This window comes from Drosophila ananassae, chromosome XR (genome assembly GCF_017639315.1).
Source record: "Drosophila ananassae strain 14024-0371.13 chromosome XR, ASM1763931v2, whole genome shotgun sequence".
Lineage (NCBI taxonomy): Eukaryota > Metazoa > Arthropoda > Insecta > Diptera > Drosophilidae > Drosophila > Drosophila ananassae.
This window is the reverse complement of record NC_057932.1, coordinates 14918164-14942597: the sequence shown is the minus strand read 5'-3', so window position 1 is coordinate 14942597 and position 24434 is coordinate 14918164. Positions and strand designations below refer to the sequence as shown.

General features: G+C 37.8%; 2 protein-coding genes across 4 annotated transcripts in view; one reads left to right on the top strand and one right to left on the bottom strand.

Annotated features, from left to right (window-relative positions):
• Positions 1–557: 557 nt before the first annotated feature.
• LOC6505225 (ell-associated factor Eaf) overlaps positions 558–24434 on the top strand; it is an 89657-nt gene continuing 65780 nt past the window's right edge. Inside the window, exons 1-2 of one of the 3 annotated variants that reach the window (XM_001965545.4) lie at positions 558–1275; positions 10463–10622. The gene's annotated coding sequence lies outside the window, so the exon portion shown is untranslated. The remainder of the gene's footprint in view (positions 1276–10462; positions 10623–24434) is intronic. The other 2 variants (XM_014904838.3, XR_006507756.1) reach the window with 2 other exon arrangements.
• LOC116655037 (leucine-rich repeat extensin-like protein 1) lies at positions 14595–16321 on the bottom strand. Its single transcript, XM_032451968.2, has 2 exons — positions 16236–16321; positions 14595–16174 (listed from the first exon to the last, which is right to left on the bottom strand). The coding sequence occupies exons 1-2, from the start codon at positions 16243–16245 to the stop codon at positions 14784–14786; spliced, it is 1401 nt and encodes a 466-aa protein (XP_032307859.1). The 5' UTR covers positions 16246–16321; the 3' UTR covers positions 14595–14783.

Genomic DNA, 24434 nt, shown 5'->3' with positions numbered 1-24434 from the left:
TTGGCAGACATTTTGTCAATTTTGTCAAGCGGCAATTTTCTATAGCATAATTATAGGTAGGCAATTAAAGAAAGTAATTGAAAAACATCGGATAAAAAAATAGTACAAAGTTTGGATTTTCTATAGGTCTAATATGGATATATATATAGATATAGATAATAAAGGAAAATTATTTATTGTTTTTTTTTGGAAGAATTCGGAAAAATTCTGCTGATGCTGATTGAAAAATATTTTATTTATTTTTATGAGATACATAGTTTCTCACATAACGATAGAGGGTCTATCTGTCGTCAAATAATAACATCAGAAAATGGTTCATTTAAATGATTAAATTTTTATGTTTGCTTTTTGACCATACACTTAAAAAGCCAATTTATGCCTATTTTCATTTATTGGATTTTTTTTATTATTGTTATTTTATTCTCATTTATTTAAAAAAATTTGTTTTGTTTTATTTTAGATCGAAAGGCATGCTAAACAGTATTTTTAACAATAATTGTGTATTTTTTCGTTTTTTTCAGTATCTTTAAAAATGGCGCCGAGCTGTCTCAATATGGCGGCCGGATATCCATGTTGAAACATAGCGGATTCTCCCGCCAACATGGCAGCACTGAGCCGCAGCATCCGTGAAGAAGGAAGAAGCAGCAGGCACAGGCGGCAGCAGCACGGACAGCAGCCATGGCAGAATCCGGCGTAACAACAGTCGAGTAACAGACTCGATGCAGCAGAGGCCGCGGCAGAGCAGAACAGAGCAGAGCAGCAGACACAGCAGTACCGTTGTTCGACATTCCGACATTTTGCGTGAAATGCCTCAGTCGACGTCGAATGGGCCACGTGTACGGACATGCGGCGCGAATTCTTAGAAGAAACTAACGGTAACAACCAAAAACATCGCGATTCGGCATTCCGGAAGAAAATCCAGTGAAGTTCGTAACGAAAGAGTTCTTGAAAGATTTCAACCATTTTGTTTTTGGTATTTAATTTCAAATAATCGTGCCGGTTTGGTATTTTTTTTCGAAATTATTTTTGTTGGTTGTTTTTTTTTTTGGAAAAGTGAAAAGTGGCGGAGAAGTGTGCGAGAAGAGAAGAGAAGAGAAGAGATAGAGAAGAAGTGTGTGCGGGGGTGTGTGTGTGTGCCAAAAAGGCGAAAAGTTTGTGCCGGCTTGGAGAAATGCGCGCCAAAATTTCGACACAAACAAATGTCAAATAAAACGAATGGCGGAGAAAATAATCAAAATAACATTTCAATCAGGAAAGGATATAATCCAAAAAAAAGTAATATAAATAAAAATATTTTTTATTTATTTATTTATTAGTACAAACAAGTTACAAACTCCTCCAAATGTAAACAAATGTGTGTGACAGAAATAACAAAATAATGATTATTTCCCAACAATTTCCAATTAATTGGCTTGCCCCACCATATCAATTAAACTAAATCAACAAATGAATCAAAATAGAAAAACGGGCAAATATATTCATCAAAATCAGGGTATAATCTCGGAGAATAATCACAAACAAGTTTCGGGAGAAAATCTGCATTTAATTTGGCATTAATGAGCCAAGAGGTGTATTTAAATTCGGGGATAAATGTCCATTCTACCTGGGGAATGGAACTCGGAAAATGGGGAAAATAATTAAAAAAGCAAATGAATCTTAATGTTATTTTTATTATATTTTGGCATTTTGTGGTATGTGGCGTGGGAAATTCTTATTTCTGGAACTACATATGGGAATTAAAGTACAGTAATAACTGTACAGTACAGTTGTTTTCTAATTTCCCAACTGTTGAATATTTTTCGAAAAAATTTCCTTTTTGTTCTATTTTTATTTTTTATTTTTTTTGAATTTTTCTGATTGAAAAAAAAATGGCATTTTTATGGAAAATCAAATATATTCTTTATATATCCCCCCCATATAGATAAGTTTTTGGGGCCACTTAGCGAATTGGCAGACATATTTTTAGACATAACCCAAAAAGAGAAATAGAATATAGACGACACGAATAGACGACACGAAACACACAGAACGATGAAAGAGCAGACAGGCCGACAAGAAAAAATGAGAGAAATTCATTAATAAAAGGCAGAAACAAAAACAAGAGCAAAAATTAAACGTCTGCCATCAAGTTTTTCCTCCCAATTTTCCACCTTACCCCCTCTCTTTGCTACTTTTGTCCCTTTTTCTCCAATTTTCTGCCTAAGTTTTTCTTTTTTTCATTTTCCATTTTCCACTCGGTGTCCGGCACAGCTGTGATCACAAGAAAAGCGAACAAAACGAGAGGCTGACAAGAAATTTTAAGAAAAAAAAAAAACAAATTGAAAATGAAAATGAAAATTATTACATATGCGTAATAGCCATTTTGTTGTTGTTATTGAGAAAGATGAAGAAGGTTTTCCCTTTTTTTGACTTTTATTTTTTGATTATTTTTTACTCTTAGTTTTTTTGGTTTTTTGGAAGAAACACTTGACCAAGTTATGAAGAAATTCTCCTAAAAAAATATTAGATCTTTGAGGTATTTTAAACTTAAGTAGTTAGTCTCTTTAGTAGTTAAATGGTTTTTTATACCCTTGCAGAGGGTATTATAATTTTGGTCAAAAGTGTGCAACGCAGTGAAGGAGACATCTCCGACCCTATAAAGTATATATATTCTTGATCAGGATCACCTCCTGAGTCGATATGAGCATGTCCGTCTGTCCGTCTGTCCGTCTGTCCGTCTGTCCGTCTGTCCGTTTCTACGCAAACTAGTCTCTCAGTTTTGAAGCTATCGAGTTGAAACTTTGCACACACCCTTCTTTCCTTTGCAGGCAGTATATAAGTCGGAACGGCCGGGATCGGTCGACTATATCCTATAGCTGCCATATAACTGATTGATCGGAAATGCCATAACTTAAGTGTTTTTTAAGTTAGAGGGTTGGGACTTTCCACACATGTTATATTTGACCAAAATATCTTGTGTACAAAATTTCATAAGGATCGGCCGACTATATCCTATAGCTGTCATACAACGATCGGAATTGGCATAACTTTGTTGTTTTTTAAGTTAGAAAGATGGGACTTGGTACAGATTCTATTTTGGACAAAATAATCTGATTTGCCAAATTTCATTAGGATCGGCCGACTATATACGATCTTCTATATATCTAATAATATAAGATGCGTGGCGCCACCTAGCGGACTGCGACTGAACTGCAAGGGTATATCAACTTCGGCTCCGCCCGAAGTTAGCTTTCCTTTCTTGTTTTATTATACCCTTGCAGAGGGTATTATAATTTTGGTCAAAAGTGTGCAACGCAGTGAAGGAGACATCTCCGACCCTATAAAGTATATATATTCTTGATCAGGATCACCTCCTGAGTCGATATGAGCATGTCCGTCTGTCCGTCTGTCCGTCTGTCCGTCTGTCCGTCTGTCCGTTTCTACGCAAACTAGTCTCTCAGTTTTAAAGCTATCGAGTTGAAACTTTGCACACACCCTTCTTTCCTTTGCAGGCAGTATATAAGTCGGAACGGCCGGGATCGGTCGACTAAATCCTATAGCTGCCATATAACTGATTGATCGGAAATGCCATAACTTTGGTGTTTTTTAAGTTAGAGGGTTGGGACTTTCCACACATGTTATATTTGACCAAAATATCTTGTGTACAAAATTTCATAAGGATCGGCCGACTATATCCTATAGCTGTCATACAACGATCGGAATTGGCATAACTTTGGTGTTTTTTAAGTTAGAAAGATGGGACTTGGTACAGATTCTATTTTGGACAAAATAATCTGATTTGCCAAATTTCATAAGGATCGGCCGACTATATACGATCTTCTATATATCTAATAATATAAGATACGTGGCGCCACCTAGCGGACTGCGACGGAACTGCAAGGGTATATCAACTTCGGCTCCGCCCGAAGTTAGCTTTCCTTTCTTGTTTTTATTTATTTCCCCGATACCCTGAATATTATTGGTTTTTTGGAAGAAATACTTGACCAACTTGTGAAAAATATCTAAAAAAAAAAATACTAGAGCTTTAAATTATAGTCTCTTTAGTAGTTAGATGGATTATCTTATTAACTAGCTACTTTCCTTCCATAATTGGCATAAAGTAGCATTTTCCCCAGCACTTGGTAGTGCAAAGTTTGCATTTCTTCATAGTCTTCGTAGTCTGTAGTCTGTAGAGTGTAGTCTCTGTGGTCTTCTGGCCGTCTTCCCATTCCCACATATGTGGCCCAAGGCTATATCGCATCGTATACATCCCCGCATATATATACCAACATACATATATACGCACTTTCAGCGCCCTCGTTGATTTTTAGCTTTTATTTCTCATTTTCCATACCCTGCAGTAGGTATTGCGTATAATTTGAAACAAAAGTTGTGAGAAAACCCCCTGTCTTATTAAGGAATTTATTCAAGTTTCTGTAAAGTCATATCCCTCGAAGACTCTCACAAGACAGCTCTCAAGGCATTTAAAATAGTATTCAATTTCCATGACATCCATGAGATATCTGAGCTGAGCTCCATTTATTTTTTACATTCGAGACCATTTATTTCAATAAAATTAAGCCAGAAGTTTTTGTTGTTAAGCCCGAACTTCCCTTTACGATTTTCCGGGATTTTCTTTCCGGGACATCGCCAGTTCTTTTGTGGCAGCAGCAACAGGTTCTCTCATTTTCAGGGATTTCTTTTTTTATTATTTTAATTTTTCATGTATTTTTTTTTTTTTTTTTTTTTGGTGCGAAGCCTTTTTTCCCAGCCATTTCCCTACGGAATGTAAAACTAATTGCAGTTGGGATTTAAGAGAGAAGGCATATAACTAATCAGAACAAGGGGGAAACTGGGTGGGAAAAATCCAAAAAGAAAAACGATTTCAATAAATGTCATAAATTTGCTCGACGAGGAGAGAAAAGCAAAGAAAAGCAAGAAGGAAAGGCAAAAGGAAATGGCTTTTCCAAGCCCAGCCCAGCCCCGCCGCTCATGATTATCGTTTGTAATCGCTTTCAAAGGAAAACTGGCCAAAAATAATAAAATAAGGCCACCGAGGAGGATGAGGAGGAGGTGGAGGAAAATGGAAAATGGCATTAAAATGGAAAACCAACATGCTCATTTTACACAAAAGACTATTTACTTTTTCACTTTTTTCTTCTAGTTGTTATTTTATTATACCCTTGCAGAGGGTATTATAATTTTGGTCAAAAGTGTGCAACGCAGTGAAGGAGACATCTCCGACCCTATAAAGTATATATATTCTTGATCAGGATCACCTCCTGAGTCTATATCCTATAGCTGCCATATAACTGATTGATCCGAAATGCCATAACTTTGGTGTTTTTTAAGTTAGAGGGTTGGGACTTTCCACACATGTTATATTTGACCAAAATATCTTGTGTACAAAATTTCACTTACTAAATTTCATAAGGATCGGCCGACTATATCCTATAGCTGTCATAGAACGGTCGAAATTGGCATAACTTTGGTGTTTTTTAAGTTAGAAAGATGGGACTTGGTACAGATTACTCTTTGGGCAAAATAATTCAATATGCCAAATTTCATAAGGATCGGCCGACTATATACGATCCGCTATATATTTAATAATATAAGATGCGTGGCGCCACCTAGCGGACTGCGACTGAACTGCAAGGGTATATCAACTTCGGCTCCGCCCGAAGTTAGCTTTCCTTTCTTGTTTTTTTTTTTTTTGACATTTTTAATGATGCATCTTTCAAATCTTGACTCTTGTGCGGTTTTTTGGTTAAATTTTCTATTATTTTCCTCTCATTTTCGCCACAACAAAGCCAAAGATGGAAAATCTCATGGATATTTTTTGAAAAAAACATCTCTGAAGTCTAAGGTCTGACCTGATTGCGGTCTTTGGAGACATTTTAAATGAAATGCGTGTAATTTAAAGCCTTTTTTTGGTTTGCAATTAAAAGCCAGGTTCCAAAAATATGTCCATCAAATAGTTGTTTATTTGTTCCCCCTTTTTTAGTCCCTTCTCTCTCACCCACCCTTTTTTTGTGGAAAATTGTAAAATTGTAGACTGCAATGTCGGCGGAAAATTGCAACATTTGTTGATTTAATATTTAATTAAAAGCCTAAAAAAATAGTTGAAAATTGTTTATTGTTTTCTCTCAGTGCAGCTGTTGTTCTATTTAATTTCTCGTGTTTGGCTTTGGACTAAATTAGCGAAATTACAAAACAGACTATGAACACAGAAGCCATTACTAAAGGTGGACTCTGATTGACATCCCAGTTGCTCTGTCTCTCTCTCTCTCTCTGCCAGCGTCGCTGTCTCAGTCAGCTTCTCAGTCAGCGTCTCTGTTTACGTCTCCGTCGACGTCAACCTTCGCAGCAAACTTAAAGAATTTGGTTCAAGTGCCAAATGAAATATTGACTCGGCAACGACGGGCAACGAAGATGAGACTTTGGGCATATGGTGGCGGCGCGTGTGTGACCAAAATCTCCACCTCTCCTCCTCCCTCTTCTCCACTCCTATGGAGACTATCATGTTGTTGGTCCAAACAACAATAATAAACAAGACAAATATGTATCTGCGCCTTATAGACTTATGACAGGGTATCACCAAAGAGACTACGAGTTTTATTGGCTTTTTTTGTCTAGAATTTAATTGAAACATAAAGATAATTAAGAGTTCTCCAAACAGATGGTGCTGTTTCTCAACAAGGATAACATTTATTTTTATTATTTTTACCATCCTTAAGTTTTCTTCCTCATTTTATTATTTATTAAAAAACAATCTATACCTTAAAATGGATTTAAAATGGATTTTAGTAAAGTAAATTAAATATTTTTATTTGGCTTTTAACCTATAGGGTATCCAATAATTTCTTGCATTTCCATTTTCTTCCTTTTTTCGATGCGTGCTTGGCCTGCGAGAATAAATTTGTAGTTGCTACCGACAACTACATAAACAGCTGTCATCAGACACGGTGGTGCAGGTCCAAGAAATCGGGAATAAAATTGAAAATTATGGGAGGGGTTAGGGTTATAAGCCAACAGTCGTATACTTAATTTAGACTTAAACTACTCTAGTATTTCTAGACTAATAGACTATTACTTAATAAAAAGTCTTTATTTCTCAAAATTTTAGTATCTCATTTAATTTTTTTTTCTAGTTTTTTATTTTGGGAATTAAAGGAAACTCAAATTTTGTCCAACGAGTCGTATACATAATACGTAATATATTTTGCAGGAAAATAGTACCATACTTTTCTAACTTTTTAGTTTATTTTTTATAAAAGATACAGAGAAAATACTTGAAGATTTTTAATATTGATTCTATTGATCTAATTCTAAAAATATTCAACAGGTCGTATACTTAATTTTTTAGTACAACACACAGGTCGTATACTTAATTCTTGAAAAAGTTCGTAGAGCACTTATTTATTTCATCTTGTTTTTTAACATTTTAATAATTATTTTGGAGAATAAATATAATCATCAGGTCGTATACGTAATATTTTCTTTAAACAAATAATACTCTTAAATCTAAGAGTCTCTTATATTTGTATTTTGTTGCCTTTTTCCATTATTTTATTAGTTATATTATATTATTTTATAGTTAAATTGTAGTTTATGGTTTATAAAGAAGAAAAACATCAAAACAGAGATATTTATTTAAAAAAAAAACTCTTAAGATGTTAACAGGTCGTATACGCAATTTATTGTTTATGTTTAAAAATGTTTACTAAAAATGTATGAAAGAGAAACCATAAAATACCATGTTTTTAATGGGTTTTTTATTAGTTTTTGGATTTCTTTATTAAATTACTCCCTTTTTGATATTATTTTGTAATAAATCTTATATTTTTTAGATGCCCCAAGTAACTATCCTATCCACTGTCTAAGTGATGCATTTTTTCTCATTTCTTCCTTTTTTTTTCTCCCAGACACTCATCCTCTCTAATTCCTTGTACTCACACCGCACCACCATCCCATCGCCCCCCAGCTACGCTGGCTCCTCGACTGGCTCTGGCCTCGTGGAAGCAGCAGCGTCTGCTTCTTTCTAATAATAAATTGCCAAAGAATTTGTGTTTGCCTGCAGCGCCAAACATGTCTGAGTTTCTTCTTATTCGGCATGCTACCTGCTCTTCTTCTTCTACCTACCTTGTTGTTGTTGTATAAAAAAATTATGTATGTATTTTTTTTTTGTTAGTTTTATTTGAATTTTTTTTTATTTTTTCCTTCACTTTTCTTGCAGAAAAAACATCTTAAAGCTGCAATCGCAAAATAATTTCTCACTTTCACTTTCCCCCAAGTACGTAATTTTCTTGGCCTTTGTTTTCATTCTCTCGCATTTTCTTTTCTTATTTTTTTTTATTCATTTTTTTTTCGCGATAATCAGCTTTAACATAATGCGAATTTCCCAACACGCTGGCAATTCTATTTGGCTATAAACTTGCATAAATGAGAGGCGGTGTGTGCGAGGGAATGCGTTCTCAAGGTTGTTCACGGTGCTGGCAGTGACTTTCTCAAGGATGGTTACAGTTTGGGCCTCGAATCATACTATTATCATAGTTTATTAAGAGAGTTTCTCCGAGAAAAGGGTGCCTAAGGGAGTACGGGGCGTATGATTGATGATTCTTAAAAAATATATTTTATATTAATATTTAAGTATTTAAGTATTTTACTTAATTTTATCAATATTCATAGTTAAAAGTTATGAATAGTCACACTGAATAATCCACTTACTTATGTGCAACATGGCGTATGAGTAATATTTTAAAAATTAAAGCCAAATTCTCATAAAAAAAAATTGTCTAAAATTTATTTTCAGGTAATTCTATAAATATATAAACTATAACTATAAAAACATTAAAATATTCATCATAAAATCAGAATAGGTATTTTTTTCTCTTATTATTTTTGCATATTTTTCACAATTCACATCAATGAGTTTCTCCATTGCGTATGAGTGATATTTTAAAGATACAAAAAATATTTAAGAGTTAAATTAAAAATCACTTTCAAGAACTTAATTATAATTATAAAATAATAAAATTATAGTAATTACACAAGAAAAGATAATTTATGCAGATTTTTTGCATAAATTACATAGAATGGAATAATACATGGCGTATGAGTGATATTTTTTTAAAGACAATGGCTAAAATTACTAAAAATGGCTTCTAGGCAGTAAAATTAAAAAAAATATAAATTAAAAAATTCCAAATAAACACATTATTATCAAATATTTCATGCAAGACCAACCGGCGTATGAGCAATTTTGAATTTAAAATTAAAATCAATATTATTTTGTTTAAAAACTATAACTAATACTTATAATAACTATTTCATTTCATACTCTGAAGCTCCCAAAACTAAAATGCAAATATAATTTCGAAGAAATCACTCAAAATGATTGACATCTTGACTTCCGGTTGGGTACTTTTCGCGATGACTGTAGCCCCAAATTCTGGGAACTTGCAGTCACCGAAAAGTTTCGTCATCATCTGGATCGCATGCACTTAATTAAATTCGTTTGCCCGTTCACCGACACAACACCACACAACACACACATTTTTATATACTACTTTCAAAAAACATATTAAGAAAAAAATACAAATAAAGAAAAATATTAGTGGAAAATTCTCATTTGAAAATTGTGCAAGTTGCTATTGCTGCTGCTGTGTTGTTATTCCTGTTGGCGGTGAAATGGGCAAAAGTGAACAGCAAACTGAACGAAAAGTTTTGTCCGTTGAACGTTTTTCAATTGCTTTGGATTCCGGAAACTATTTTCCTTGCGCCGCTCCAACTTTCACTTACCCCGAACGGTGGTTGGCAAACTTTCAGCGATGACTGTGGGTGCAGAAAGGACCTTATGCCACATCCTATCCTGAATATTGTATTACCATATACGATGGCTCTGTCTGGGATGTACTTTTCCGCAGCGAGATATTAATTAATAATTGAAATAGCTCTGCTCGTTATAAAGTGAGGCAGGCACTTTGGGCCCAAAAAGCATTACGAAAAAAATATGGGGAACCACCCTCTTGGGTGCATTTGTGTGTGCTTCAAGTTTAATTTAAAGTTTAGTTGTAATTTTGTACATTTTTCGTTGCGAGGGCAATTAAAAATTCAACGCGCAATCTACAAAATGAACCCCCCAACGTGGTTCAGAAAGAAAAAATGGTTAGTCATTTTTTGTTTTTTTTTAAGAAGGGTATATGGGTTTTTGGATTATAATATTTTTTGGTTTAAAATCAAGAGAGCTTTTGTTTTCTAGGCTTGACTAGGCTTAAAACTTATAATACTTTGAATAGAAAAATAAAAATGAATAAGTACCAGGTATCATATAGTCTCTAGACTCTAGTCTCTAATCCTGAAACATTTTTTTTCAAAGCCTAAAGGAGTCATTTGACAACTCTCAACTACTTTTATTTATTTATTTATTTATATGATCTGCCTTAATTCTCGCCACACAAATAATTGATGCATTTTTTCGCAGAATAATCTGAAGAGCATGAACGGGGAATCGAACTGAAATAAACAACATTAATCTGTTGTTGTTGGCGGCCATCTAAGGAGCGTCGAATTAATAAATGATTTAAGCATCGGTATGGTGTATGATTAACATACGCATTTGTACGCACGCCGGGATTTTTGCGGTAAGTGTTAAATATGCTTATTAATTAATGGTTTAAAGTATACAAAAAAATACGCATTTCCACAAAAGTGCATCGGAATAAAGCACTTTAATGCCACAAAAATTTGAATCACATTGGAGATTTGATGTTTGCTTGTAAATGCCATTTTAAGCGGGCCATAAATTAAATGGCCGCAAACAATTGCCCTTGTTTGCTTTACAACCATAAAAAAAAAACACTTTTTTGTTCTCTCTTTTTTTTATTATTTTCTATTTATAACAGAAATAAATTCGCATCAAACCCAACAACTGCAGAGTAAGCGGAAATAAAATAAATTGTTTGAAATGCGACTAAAAAAAAGGCTGCAATTTTTGCTGTTGTGAGACTATTGAAATCCCCTTTCGACAGCCATCTTAAATGGCAATTATGTAAACATTATGTATTTATTTTGATAATATATAGGCCTAATTGCTACACGTGTCCTTGCGAGGCATGAACTTTATATTAACCGTACAAATTGAAATATAAAATATTAAAGTACGAGGAATTATAGAAGAGAGATTTTTGGTTCAATGTCTGGTCACACTATTATCTAATAGATAGTCATTTGGTAACACTAAAACAATAGATAACTTTTAAGAGAAAGTGCAAAGAACATACAAAGTTTTGTTCAAAAAATAAATAAGAAAAAATGTACATACTATTACTAATAGATTTTTATAATGCTTTTTGGTCACACTATTACTAATAGTTACCAATTTGGTCACTCTAAAACAGTAGATAGTACTGACAAGAAGTACTTTCTACGACTTAAAAGGTTTTGCGTAGAGGGAGAATAGGAAAACACTGATTTATTTGATTTTTTTTAGGTCAAGGTTACACTGTTATCTAAAATAAAAGATAAAAGGGGCTACTAATAGATACTTATTTGGTCACACTAAACATTAGATAATGTTGAAGGAAAGGTACAGAGCTTGGACTCTCAAGGAGTTTGTATAGTTTGTTGCAGTTATTTGATTTTTTGTTTGTTTGGTCACACTGTTATCTAGATAACACTTACGGGAAACTAAACAAAGAATATACAATGTTATTTGATTGATTTTGTATTAATTTGGTCACACTTTTATCTAAAATAATAAATATAACCTATGGGAAAGTAAAAAAAAAGGATTAGAAAGGTGTCGCACTAAAGATGAATAATAAAACACAGATTTATTTGATTGATTTTTAGTTGGTCTGGTCACACATTCATCCACAATGTAGGAGCCCCCTCATCCCAAATAGTAATCCCCATTTGTATCTTCGCCACTTGCATCTCACCTCCGTCGGATTCAAAATGCCGCTGTTAACTTGCGCGATTTGGATGACTGGACACAAGTGTATGTGTATGTGTGTGCCGCTATGGGGCTATAAGAGTGTTGGTATTGGTGTGTATCTGTGTGACTCTATAGAAGATTTTCGTGTATGTGTGACACTATGGGCGAGTGTGACTACGAATGCGTTATATTCGCCCAACTGTGCAAAAACAATTCACGCGCCACTTTACGCCGCAGAAACAAAAACAAAAATAAAAAGTATCCAGCGAAGAGATATTAAATATATAGAATGGGGGGAGGCAGTTGGGATATACGAGTACACATACATATAGAACGAAAAGGGGCTACGTAACCAAAAACCCATTTTTGCATTTAAAGTTTTATGCATTTTATTGCTCTGGCTCGTTTTTTCTGGTAATGGCAAAAAAGTATCCTTAGGCGAGGTCCTTTCTCGTTCCATGTTGTTTCAATTTCTCTTCTCGTACATTTCTTTTCTTTTTATATTTTTTGTATATTTTTTTTTTGTCGAACCATGTTTTCATGAGGCTGTCTTTTCTTTTCGTTTTCGTTTACGTTTTCCCTTTGGTTTTTTGGTTTTTTTTTTTTTTTTTTTTGGCGGTCGTCGAATGCCCCAGTGAAATATGATAAAAGTCAGTCGCGACGCAACGCGGCTTTGCTTTTTGATTTGTGTTGGTGACCCAAAAAAAAAAAAAGAAACAAAAAAAACAAACAAAAAATAGAGAAGCATAGAAGAACAAAAAATACACAGCAGCAGTAGCAGTAGCAGCATCAGCAGGGGCAGCAGGAGCAACAAAATACAATGCAAAATGCAGCAAACAAGCGAAGCAAGAACGAAACCACAGCCGAAACAATAGCAACAAAAATGGAAGACTAAAAGACTCGGCTATATCGATACCCGGTACTTGTAGGCCTTTTTTTGTTGCCTGCTTTTAGGGCTTAAATGAAATGACTCCATCATCAGAGACTGACCAACCACACTCCCCAATTATGTATTTTCTCAAGATGAAATATGGCATACCCCTTGAATACCAGGTACAAAATAGAAAGGCTACATCCAAAAATTGGAACATACATATACAGTACGTATCTGAGTATCTGACGGATCGCTGGGACGCTGTAATGCAAAAGACAAAGATGCGAAAATAATAAACCACCAACCGGATATGGGATAAGCGAAAGCAAAAGCAAAAGCAAAAGCCTGATGCAAAAGGCCCCATTTTCCCATAAGTAGCCGGGGGTCATAGTGGCTTGGGGGTTAGGGTAATGGGGTTAGGGTGCGTCAAGGGGGTGCCCTAATGTGTGCGACAATGAATTGATTTAGGCGGACCCCGTTTGCTGAATTGATGGCTCTGCGGTCTGATTAAGAGCGAGGGAATCCCCCAGGTCGTTCGATGAAAAAGTGAGCGAAGGGAGATCCATTCTGCTGAAGCAGATGGTGAAAAAGCAAATCTAATCATTGCCCTTCCGTTTTTTATGCTTAGGACAAGAGAATAGTGACAATTATAGAGTGTTTAGTTTCAGTGACGAAAGAAATATGTTTATTATTGGGAGGGATAAGGATGGAATGGAAAAATGACTAAAGCAGATGGTGAAAAAGCAAATCTAATCATTGCTTTTCTGTTTTGTATGCTTGGAACCAGAGAAAAATGACAATTGTGAAGTGTTTAGGTTCAGTGACGAAAGAATTATGTTTATTTTTAAAAGCAACAAAGAGGGGCGAATAAAATGACTGAAGCATATGGTAAAAAAGCTAATCTAATGGTTTTTACCCCGTTTTTTATTGTTAAAAACAAAAATTAGTAACAATCCTACATTTTTTCAATTCAGTGACGAAAGAAATGTATTCATATTGATACCCTTTGTGTTTATGATTAGCAATTTCAACAAAAAAAGAATATCTAAAGGATAGGTAAACTTTTTAGCTGGACTACCTCCAGCAAGTATCTAAAATAAAACGCACAACTCATGAATAACCATCAAGGACTAGTATTTCCCAGGCTGATTTAGTGACTGTGGGAGATTTTCGCGAGAGCCTTGAAGGCACCGCACCGCATTGGAATATCAAGGATGCTTATCGACAAATAAATTCTTTGTCCTGTCAAGTGGCCGGCACCACCCACGAATACTCGTATACTCACAGCAGCCCGGCACCGCTCTCCAAAAGTTCCCATGGTATATGGCGGGATATAATAAATAGCCTGACATAGTAATGCCACAGACACTAACTCACAACTGTCGCACTGTTGGTGTTATTGTTGGAGCTCCTGCCGCCCTGAGTCCTCCACCGAAAAGTTGACGCCTATAAAACGGATATAGATGTGCACCAAACTGTGCCGCCACCCCTTTTTTGCCTTTCTAACCACCAGTCCTCACCATCGTCCTCTTCTATCCTCACTCCAATGCCAAAAGTGTTGACAAATTTATGAGGTTGTTTTGCTTTTCGCAATTTTTGTTCGGCTGATTGAAAGTTTTCTTTATTTGGCCAATGGGCAAATTGATGACAATTCGAGGGCCAAACGCTCCATCCAGACATCCTAATCGGTCGTGTTCTATATTTAGAGATATATTATTAATGGCATTGATTGATTTGTTGGAGTAGCAGGGCCACACTGGCAAAAAAACTATAGCTACAGCCACACTTTCGACATACAATCGCTTTTTTGTATACTCATTGAATCATTTATTGATTGCACATTGATTATTATTTATAATTTGGAAGTAATTGGGAAACAAAATGGCCTTCAAATCACATATATCGGGATTACACACGAAAAAAAAAATTGTTTTAAATTGATTTAAATGTTGGCACTGACACTGACACTGATTCAGGGCACGACACACCGCCCTAGTTGCGGCGGGCGGCACAGTTGTCGACCTCTGAGCTGGGGCGGCACGTCTTCAGGGCGCGATCGAACCACAGGCCGCTGGGGCAGCTCTGGCGCTTCGTCCTCTGGCGGTTGCAGATATAGAAGCGGCGGCAGTGGCGCGGATCGGCCAACAGGGTTCCGTCCTCCAGACCACGGCAGTCGTGGCGCGAGGTCAGGAGGCCAGCCAAGGACTCCGCGGTTGTAGCTATCGGCTCTATAGGCTCTACAGGATTTGCGTGGGCGGGCGGGGCAGTCGTGGGGCACGGCTGGGGAGTAGTGGTGCAGGGTCGGGGGGTCGTGGTGCAAGGACGGGGGGTCGTGGTGCAGGGACGGGGGGTGGTGGTGCAGGGTCGGGGGGTCGTGGTGCACGGTGGAGGAGTCTTGGTGCACGGTGGTGGTGGTGGAGTCCTGGTGCACGGTGGGGGTGGAGGCGGGGTCCTGGTGCAAGGGGGAGGTGGAGGTGGGGTCCTGGTGCACGGTGGGGGTGGAGGCGGGGTCCTGGTGCAAGGGGGAGGTGGAGGTGGGGTCCTGGTGCACGGTGGGGGTGGAGGCGGGGTCCTGGTGCAAGGGGGAGGTGGAGGCGGGGTCCTAGTGCACGGTGGTGGTGGAGGCGGGGTCCTGGTGCAAGGGGGAGGTGGTGGTGGAGTCCTGGTGCAAGGGGGAGGTGGTGGTGGAGTCCTGGTGCAAGGGGGAGGTGGTGGTGGAGTCCTGGTGCACGGTGGTGGTGGAGGCGGGGTCCTGGTGCACGGTGGTGGTGGTGGTGGAGTCCTGGTGCACGGTGGTGGTGGTGGTGGAGTCCTGGTGCACGGTGGTGGTGGTGGTGGAGTCCTTGTGCAGGGTGGAGGTGGTGGTGGAGTCGTGGTGCAAGGTGGTGGTGGTGGTGGGGCGCATGTTGTGGTGGTGGTGATGCAGGGAGGGGTGGTAGTGGTGGTGGTGATGCAAGGAGGGGTGGTAGTAGTGGTGGGGATGCAGGGAGTGGTGGTAGTGGTGGTGGGGATGCAGGGAGTGGTGGTAGTGGAAGTGATGCAGGGTGTGGAGACAGCTGCGTGTGGCTCCTTGTCCTTCTCCTGCTCCTTCGCCTTCTCCTTCTCCTCCTCCTTTGCCTTCTCCTGCTCCTTGGCCTGCTCCTTCACCTGCTCCTTTACCAACTCCTTCAACAGCTCCTTCAGCAGATCCGTCTCCCTCTCCTTCTCCTGCACCTGCTCCTTCTCCTGCACCTGCTCCTTCTCCAGCTCCTTCTCCTCCTCTAGAAGTGGCGCATTGGAAGACACTTCCTCTCCGAGTATCGCATGGACCGCCAACTCCTGGTCCCGGACCTCGTGTCCGCCGGCCAGTGCCGCCAAGCCAAATCCAATCAGCAGCAAGTGGTCTAAGGGAGAAAGAGTTCCTCTCAGTCGCTTCGTCCCAAGGACCTGCCCACGAATACATACAAACTCTCATGTTGCTCCGATAGTGCTCTCCTGCTACTGCAGTTTCTACTTTTCTGCCGGATGATGATTGCTGTCTGCGGCGGAGGCCCCTTCTTATACTCCCACTCGGAGTGCCGTGACTCTGTCAGAGATAAGAGGTGCCTCCCATGAAGAAAACACTTGAGATCGTTCGAGTGCTACATGACTCCATGATCCCCACTTGGCTAATTGCGAGTCACTATCTATTATGGGTCAGTAGACCCATAGGTCAGAGCCACCTCTTCCTACTTCCATTGATTTCCGGATTAAACCCTTCTTGGTTCTCTCTTATTTTTATTGACATTTGGCTCGGGTCATTTGGCCAGAAGCATGCCACCTCCTCCTCCTCCTCCCTGGTAACAGTCTGTAAAATAGTTGAAATTGCCTGTTAACTGATTTCGCAGCCACGCCCACTTCTCGGACCGGACCGGGCCCAGTGTCCAAACAAGAGATTTCGGTTTATGGCCTCGATTCGGAATCTGAAATCCGGAATCCGGAAGTGTTAGGCCAACTGGCCGGCCAACTGGACAAGTGTTGGCCATTTGGCAGCCGATAAAAATGGCAAAGAGCCTAAGGGGGCGTGCCACAGTGCCTGTGTGTGTGTGTATGAGTGTGTGTGTGAGTGTACACATGTATGCGTAATAATTTCACAAGCGCCCACCCACTCCCACAGCCCCAATCAGCCACCCCCTCAAAAAATATCCCGCATATTTCTGGATAGTTTTGGAAAAAAGGGGGCGTGAAACTGGAGCCGTGGGCGTGGCAAAAGTCGCGACTGCTCTCGCTGGACATTTGGCCAAAAGTTTTGTAATTAAATGTGTTTGTTGCATTTAAGATTTATGAGCGATTTTCATACCAATTAGCTCCTAATCGACCCAAGGACATCAAAAATATCTCCAAAAACATCTTAACAAAAAAAAAAAAATGAAATACAAATAATTATATAATACAAGTGTGTCGTAATTTGTGTTCTTGCTTTGTCTTTCTGGTTTTCCCAACAAAAGTTGTTAATGTTTTAACATAAAAAGTGACATTGCAGAGGCACTAGCCGAGATAAGATTGCGAAAAGTTCTTCAACTTGAAAGAGACAAGGGTTATTACACAAATGGAAAGCAATCAGATGGCTCTAACACGAGTCTGTGATGACATCCTGCCAGCATGTCCTTGTTTCGATCGTATATAATTAAAAGAAAATCTCTTTCCCCAAAACAGAATCAATTCTTTTCCCGCTGAATTATTTATGTTTTTATTTTAATTTATTTTCAAAGTGGGTCAACTTAATTCCCTTTGTTTCATTCACTTAGCAGTCGCTTCAGACTCCCCTCCCGGACTGTACTCGGATATTACTCATACGCCGCGTGTGATGTGAATATTAAACGGGAGCCAAGTTTATCATAAATCCCCATTCTCTCGCTCCAACTGCCAGCTCCAAAGTGTTTATGGCACATACTTGCGCATATATATTTGAATAGTTTGCGAAACAATCTCAGATTATGAATGAACTTTGGCCAGTTGGCTTAGACTGGCTTGTTGGATGAAAACAAAAAAAAAAGAAGTAGTCTAAGGGGGATTATGAATGAATCACTTTGCGGCTGGAAACTTGTCCAAGATTTGAATGATATGCCGAGGAGAAAGTTTTCAGACACCCACCCAGTGGCTAGGCCTTAAAGATTTTCCTCAGTAGACTCTTCCACTCTTTAAAAATAAATATATCTTCAGTTTATTGAATTATGTTTTTGGGAAATAATTGAATAAAATATTGCAGGGCTTTTTTGCTTCTTTTTTTCTTCTCATAAAACGCATGCATGCTAAAGCAATTATTTGGCCATGTCCTGAAAGTGGCAGCCTCACCTAGAGTCCTTCGGGGGAGAGACTTTTCACTTATCTCTGACCAGGCAGGACCATCTCAATGAATTAGTCCAGCAACATAAATTAAGCACTTAACTGTTGTAAAGTTCTTCCTTAAGCGTCGAAGGACTAGAGGCGAACTAGAAGGACTAGAGCCGAAGGACGAGGCATCCTGGCATAAAAGATGACCTCTCCCAACAAAAGACAAACAAAGACACGGCTCAATGGAGGCCCCCCCCCCTTTTTTTTGGCCAAAAAACACACATGAAGAATGGCAAATTAAATTAAGCACACACACACACACACACTGACACACTAACAGGCTCCTGTTTGTGTTGGCAAAGGATTGGATTTAAGGACTGTTTGTCCAAGGACATTGTATCAACAATTTTCAGTCTTATGTCTGTGGGAGTGTGTGACACTGTGTGTGTGCCTGCTACGAGGCATTGTAAAACTCATTAGTGAAGTGACCGGAAATCTTATGAAATCTAAAAAAGAAACTGACAAAAATGCAAGAAACAAAGTATCACCAAAGCCCAAAATAAAAGACAGTCTCTAAAAGGCTTCTACCAGCTCATACACTGAAAGAAAAACTATTTTTTATTAGACATAAATATTAAAGAATAGTAACTTTTGAATAATAATTAAATTTTAAAAGTTCTTAGAGCCTACTTAGTATTTATTGTATGACTTGGAGTATCTTAATTTCTCTCCCTGTATGCAAGGACTCTTCAGGATCCCCCTTCCCCCTTCTAGCGAGGGGGGTGTGGTGGCCTGTGACAGGTTGGAGCAGTCATGCATGTACTTCAATTTTTCAGCAGAAATGAGTGCACATTTGACAAAACACACACGCTCACACCTTTTGGGAAGCCCAGGAGCCAGCCGAATCCCTGCAGGACATATGTCCTGGCTACCGCTTACGCCCTACTCCCCCTACCAGCCTCTCTTCTCTCCCCTTCTTTACATCCTTTTTATTTTTTTATCAGTTGCCGCTTCGAGCGGGAAAAACTTCAGGCACGAATATATGAAAACTTTGCACAAATATGTATATATATGTACTATATGCCTGTCTGTGTCTGTATCTGTGTCTGTGTCTGTCTGGGCCCTGCAGTACCAAAAAATCACTAAGGAAAATATTCCTCAACGATAGAGAGGGACACACTGAGAAAAGAGTGAGATGCAACGTCTTTAAAAACAATAGAAAATGCAAAGACAGTCGATGAGAGAAAAAAATTCTCTCAGCAAAGTAAGTGAGCGGAGAGGGAGAGTATGATCACATATTCTTGGGTTTCTAAATATTTTTCGCGTGAAACTTTAACCCAATGGTTCAATGGTTAAGATGTCTGCCTGTTAATCCTAGATCGTTGGTTCGATTCCCACCGGAAGACTATGAATATTATGAGTTTTCTTTATGTTTACTTTTATTTATTTTTTAATATCGCAACCTCAATATAAAATTTTACATTTATTCTTTTTTTTAAATGGGGATTTAAAAAATAATTGAGATTGATTGATATATACACCTTTGTAGAGTCATATTATTGTCAATCGCAGTCTACGCGCGATTCCTTGATAGCTTAGAGGCTTGCATGTTGGTCTATTAAACAAAAGCACGGAGGTTCGAATCCCAGTCCAGGCGAAAGTAAGTAAAAATAATACAATGTAGTTTATGATATTTGTAAAATGTTTCTTAACATTTAAACTCGTTTACGATTTGCGAAAACAAATTAATACATAAAAACATTGGTGTGGTGGGTTTCTAAAAATAGACAATGATTTTTTTTCAAAATGTCTTTCCAGGGATTTTTTTGCAAAAAATGACCAAGGAGTTCTTTGATGAGTTCTTTGCAAAGAATACCAAATACCTTCCCTAGGATTTCTTTGCAGGTATTCCTGGGGAAATTCCCTAACCAGTTAGGGAGAAAATTCCCCAGGTCACCGATGCATAGGACATCCCATACAAAAATTCCTTAACGAATTTCATATACCAGCACTGGGGAATTCCTAATGCATGGTGAGCAGGTAATGGAGAGTTCCACAAGGAACTCCTCAACACTGGAACTGCAGGGGGTGTATGCGTGACTGCTTCGATGTGTATGTGTGTGTGTGTGTGCTTTGCGGGTACTAGTGTGTCTATGGTAGCCTAATTCCAGCTCATATTTTATAACAGCAGCAGAATCACTGCATCGGACTACACAGTTTTCTGCCAAGACAGCAAAATAAACCAACAGAAAGCCACAACACACACACAGCCACAACACACACACCCTAGCACAACTACAACAACAACAACAAAAATGTTGAATAAAAAAACGATGGAGGAGAAGCAGGAAAAAAAATCTGTAAACAAGACAGACCTGGACAGGGTACATCCTACGTGAGAATCCTGGTAGCAGGAGGCTACCAGAGTACAAAATGTACTCTTTGTACCCCAAAAAGAGCCTGTAGTTGAGGTGATCCCCACAAAATGAATAACGAACACGAGGTGTTTTCTCAGTCAAAAACTAGATACTCCTGAGCAAGACACGCTCCCACAAAAAAATATTATCTAACAAATTGGATTTTACTTGAAATTTAAGAGATGCTTTTCGGTCATATATCTCAAAGAGAGCTAGACACGTTCTTGGGAACTCTATGTTTATAATTTCTTTGATTTTTTATTCAAATATTTAATCAAAAGTATAATTATTTAAGTGGCGCCCAACTGTGGGGCTTTATTTGAGGTTATGTCAAATAAAATAAATAGAGAGAGAGAGAGATAGGTTATTTGTCTATCATTTCCATGATTATTGGTTATTAAAAACAATTTTTATCACAAATTATATAATTTTATATCATTTTGTTTGAATAATTAATTTTATTGGCGCCCAATTTTTAATTAAAATTTTAATAATTTAAGTGGCGCCCAACTGTGGAACCCTAGGTGACCGGAGAATATAAAATAAAATAAATGATAGACAAATGTCTATCATTTCTATGATTATTGGCTTTTAAATACAATTTTTATCACAAATTATATAATTTGAATAATTTTAATTAAATAATTAATTTTATTGGCGCCCAACTGTGTGGCGAAAGTTTGCACAAAACTTTTTGGTTAAAACAATAAAAGAAAATATTATTATAAATGTTTTTATATTATATAAAGTATAGTGTACTACCTTTATATTTATGTATAGGAACATTGAAGCACACTTTTGTTTGGAAAAAGTTTGAAGAACTTTTCTTCCAGGCGGCCACTGCCACTCCCCCACTTCCTCCACTTCCACCTGCAACATTTGGCCCCTCTTTTGTCCTCCTGGTCCCTGACAGCCTTGCAAATTGTTGAATAATTGCAGTTGTTCCTTTTGCCACAGTGGTTGTTCGTATTGTTGTTGTCGTGTGGCAGCTTTTCCATTTTTCCACGTCGCCATCGCGTTTTCCCAAGCAAATTTTCCCAACATTCTGTTTATTTTTTGCAATTTATTTGTACGACCATGCCATGTACTGAAGTCTGCTGCCTACTCCATTTGTTTCAATTCGATTTCTATGCCTTTGACTTGTTTTTTATTTTATTTATTGGATTTTTACGCTGTTTGACATTTTTTCTATATTTTTTCCCCTGACTTTTTGCATATTTCTTGACATTTTCGTCTGTTGCACAATCGAAGTTGCAGCAAAAATAGAAAAAAGTAGAAAAAAAAAAACAAAACAAAGCAACTTACAACATAGCTACAAAGTTTCTAGAAAATGTTTGAATGAAGTGTGTGAAGTGGTTGCACTTGGAGAAATTAAGGGGCTACTAAGGGAGATACATATATATATTATATAAATATTTTATAAAAAATAGAAAAATAAATTTTTTTTAACAGTATTATAGTTTGTATCTCTTTTGTATATATTTTTAAAAATATTTTTTTTTTCAAGTGTTGAAACTTTTTGGCATTTCCAGAGTCCAAGGCGAACAATTAAACTTTTTGGGCAGCGGGGCAAATAGGGATTTAAGTTAACTGGACTGGATTGGCGGTGCTTGCAACGATTTGCTGCACTTTTAGCCACACACACACACAGATACAAACACTGACGCACACACACACACTCCCACACACCCAGTGTGTATAGAAGAAAGTGGCTGCAAAAAAAAAATAAAAACCCAAAACAAATTTGGAATCTATTGAATTTTTATCTCTTGGTTTCTTTATTGGAAGTTCTCCCTCTCTCTGTCTCTGTCCCTGTCTCGTTCTGGCTTATCTGCCATCTTGCTTCCACCCATTCCATTGCCTGTCATTTTTTATGGCGCCCAAATTGAATTGTTAAGCGTGTGGGCGTGGTACTTGGGCGTTTCTGAGCATCTATTTTTCTTCTTATTTTATTTTATTTTATTTTTATTTTTGTTTTATTTTTTTCTCGATTTTTTTTTCGTCTTATTTTGTATGAAGCTCACTCGCTCTTCAGATAATATTATTCGAAAAAAAGTTTTGTGCGTGACTAAGCGCCGAAAATGTTGTCCTGAGCACTTGCAGAGCTCCCTAAGTTTCTGTTTGCTATATACTCCATACTATATATTTTATATATATATTTTTTTCCCCTCCCCCCATCTCTGATAGTTTCAAGAGTCTGGTTTGGTCAAAAGTTTGCCCTCCTGTTTAGTGGATTGTTGTTTTGGTGGATGTATGAGTTATTTGTCGGATGTTTCCTAATTTATGATTGTTTCGAAAGTGTTTCAAAATTGCATAAACAAATCATTCACTAAAACTTTCATTTCAAAAACTATGATTATTTTATTCATTTTCAATTCAAAACAATCTCTAGCTTAGTCACAAAATGCCTTTAATTAAAGGCTCTCTTCTGGGCATCTTGACCATTTAAAAATTAATGAAAACTACACACATAGAGTTGTTGGAAAAATTTGTAGCAACAAATTGTGCAAACAAATTGAGAAATGCAACAAAAACAGGCGAGAGAAGAGTGCCAACAATTAGAAGGGTTGCCAGCAACAACAAGGACATTAAAATAAATGGCCTAGTGGAGGAGGACACACTGACTAAAGGCTAAATATTGTAGATTGTCCCTTCCGGAATGGACGGGCTTAGGGGATATATGAGAGAGGGGGCTCTGGGGAGCAGACAATGGGCCAAAAGTGCTGAATTTACCTTACAGGTCATCAGGTAGATCGGCCTTTGGGAGGCCTTCTTTTCCTAAACGGTTTCACTGAGGGAAATTAGGGGTATTTGATAAGGGTTTATTGAGTTTTAAGAAGTAATACGGGTTAGTAGAAGTTAAATGTTAGTTGAAGCCAAAAACTATAATGATTTTACGAAGAAGTATCTATATTTTAGTAATAAATGTTCTTCGGCATGGCAAGAGTTCAAGTGTAGTGTTTAGAACTAAATCTTTTGAACTAAATCTTCTTTATTTTTGCTTCAAAATATTACAAACTTAAAAGTATTAAAGCAAAGTATTGAATTTTGAACTCCACTATACCTTTTATATTTATATTTTGAATAAAAGAGAAGAGTACCGGGTATCATATCTTATATCCTATTTTTTTATAGACTCCCTTATTTTTCTCCATGTAAGTTCTCCTAGTTCGGTTGCTCATTTCAGTTCATCAGCCCACTTAAGAGGATGGAGATAGATACATAGATAACGTGAAAGTGAGAAGGGAAAATGGAGTGAAGGGAGTGAAAGTAGGAGGAGAAAGCAGTGGGCGAAAGATGAAAGGGGTATCTCCGACAGTGGGCGGAGAAAGTTGGGCCAAGCTGAAAGGTAACATTGATGTATATCCTCACTCTGGCTAATTGAATGAATTCCTGAACCTCCACCTCCATCTCCCATCCTCCATACTCCATCCCATCATCCTCCGCCCTAGTTTTGATCCTTCCCCGAACCCGACCGCTTATGGGCCACCTTCTGTTCGCCCAATTCAGTTAGCACCTGGAAAATTAGATTAGCCTGTGTATGTAGAGAAGGTGTGGGTGTGTGGCAGAGTGTGTGTGTACTTTTATGGAGGGATAATAATTCGTAAATGTTGCATCAAAAATTGTTGCTAGTAACTGGCGGCGCCATATTCATTTATGCATTTATAATTGGCCAGACAAACGGTTTATCAACCGCCAAATATGCACCCACATCATGCCACACTACACACCACCAACACTACACCCCCTCTTTAGCCCTGCCTGTCCATAAAGTGACCACACGTTTCAATATATTTGAAAATTCATTGGATTTTTCAGCTCGCTGTTTTGCGGAGAATTATATTCCGTGTGCAGTTTTTAATTTTTAATGCCTATCGAGCGAGAGCGTTAAAATTGTTTTGGTCCCAGCCATAAGGGGGGGTAGCTGGGCCAA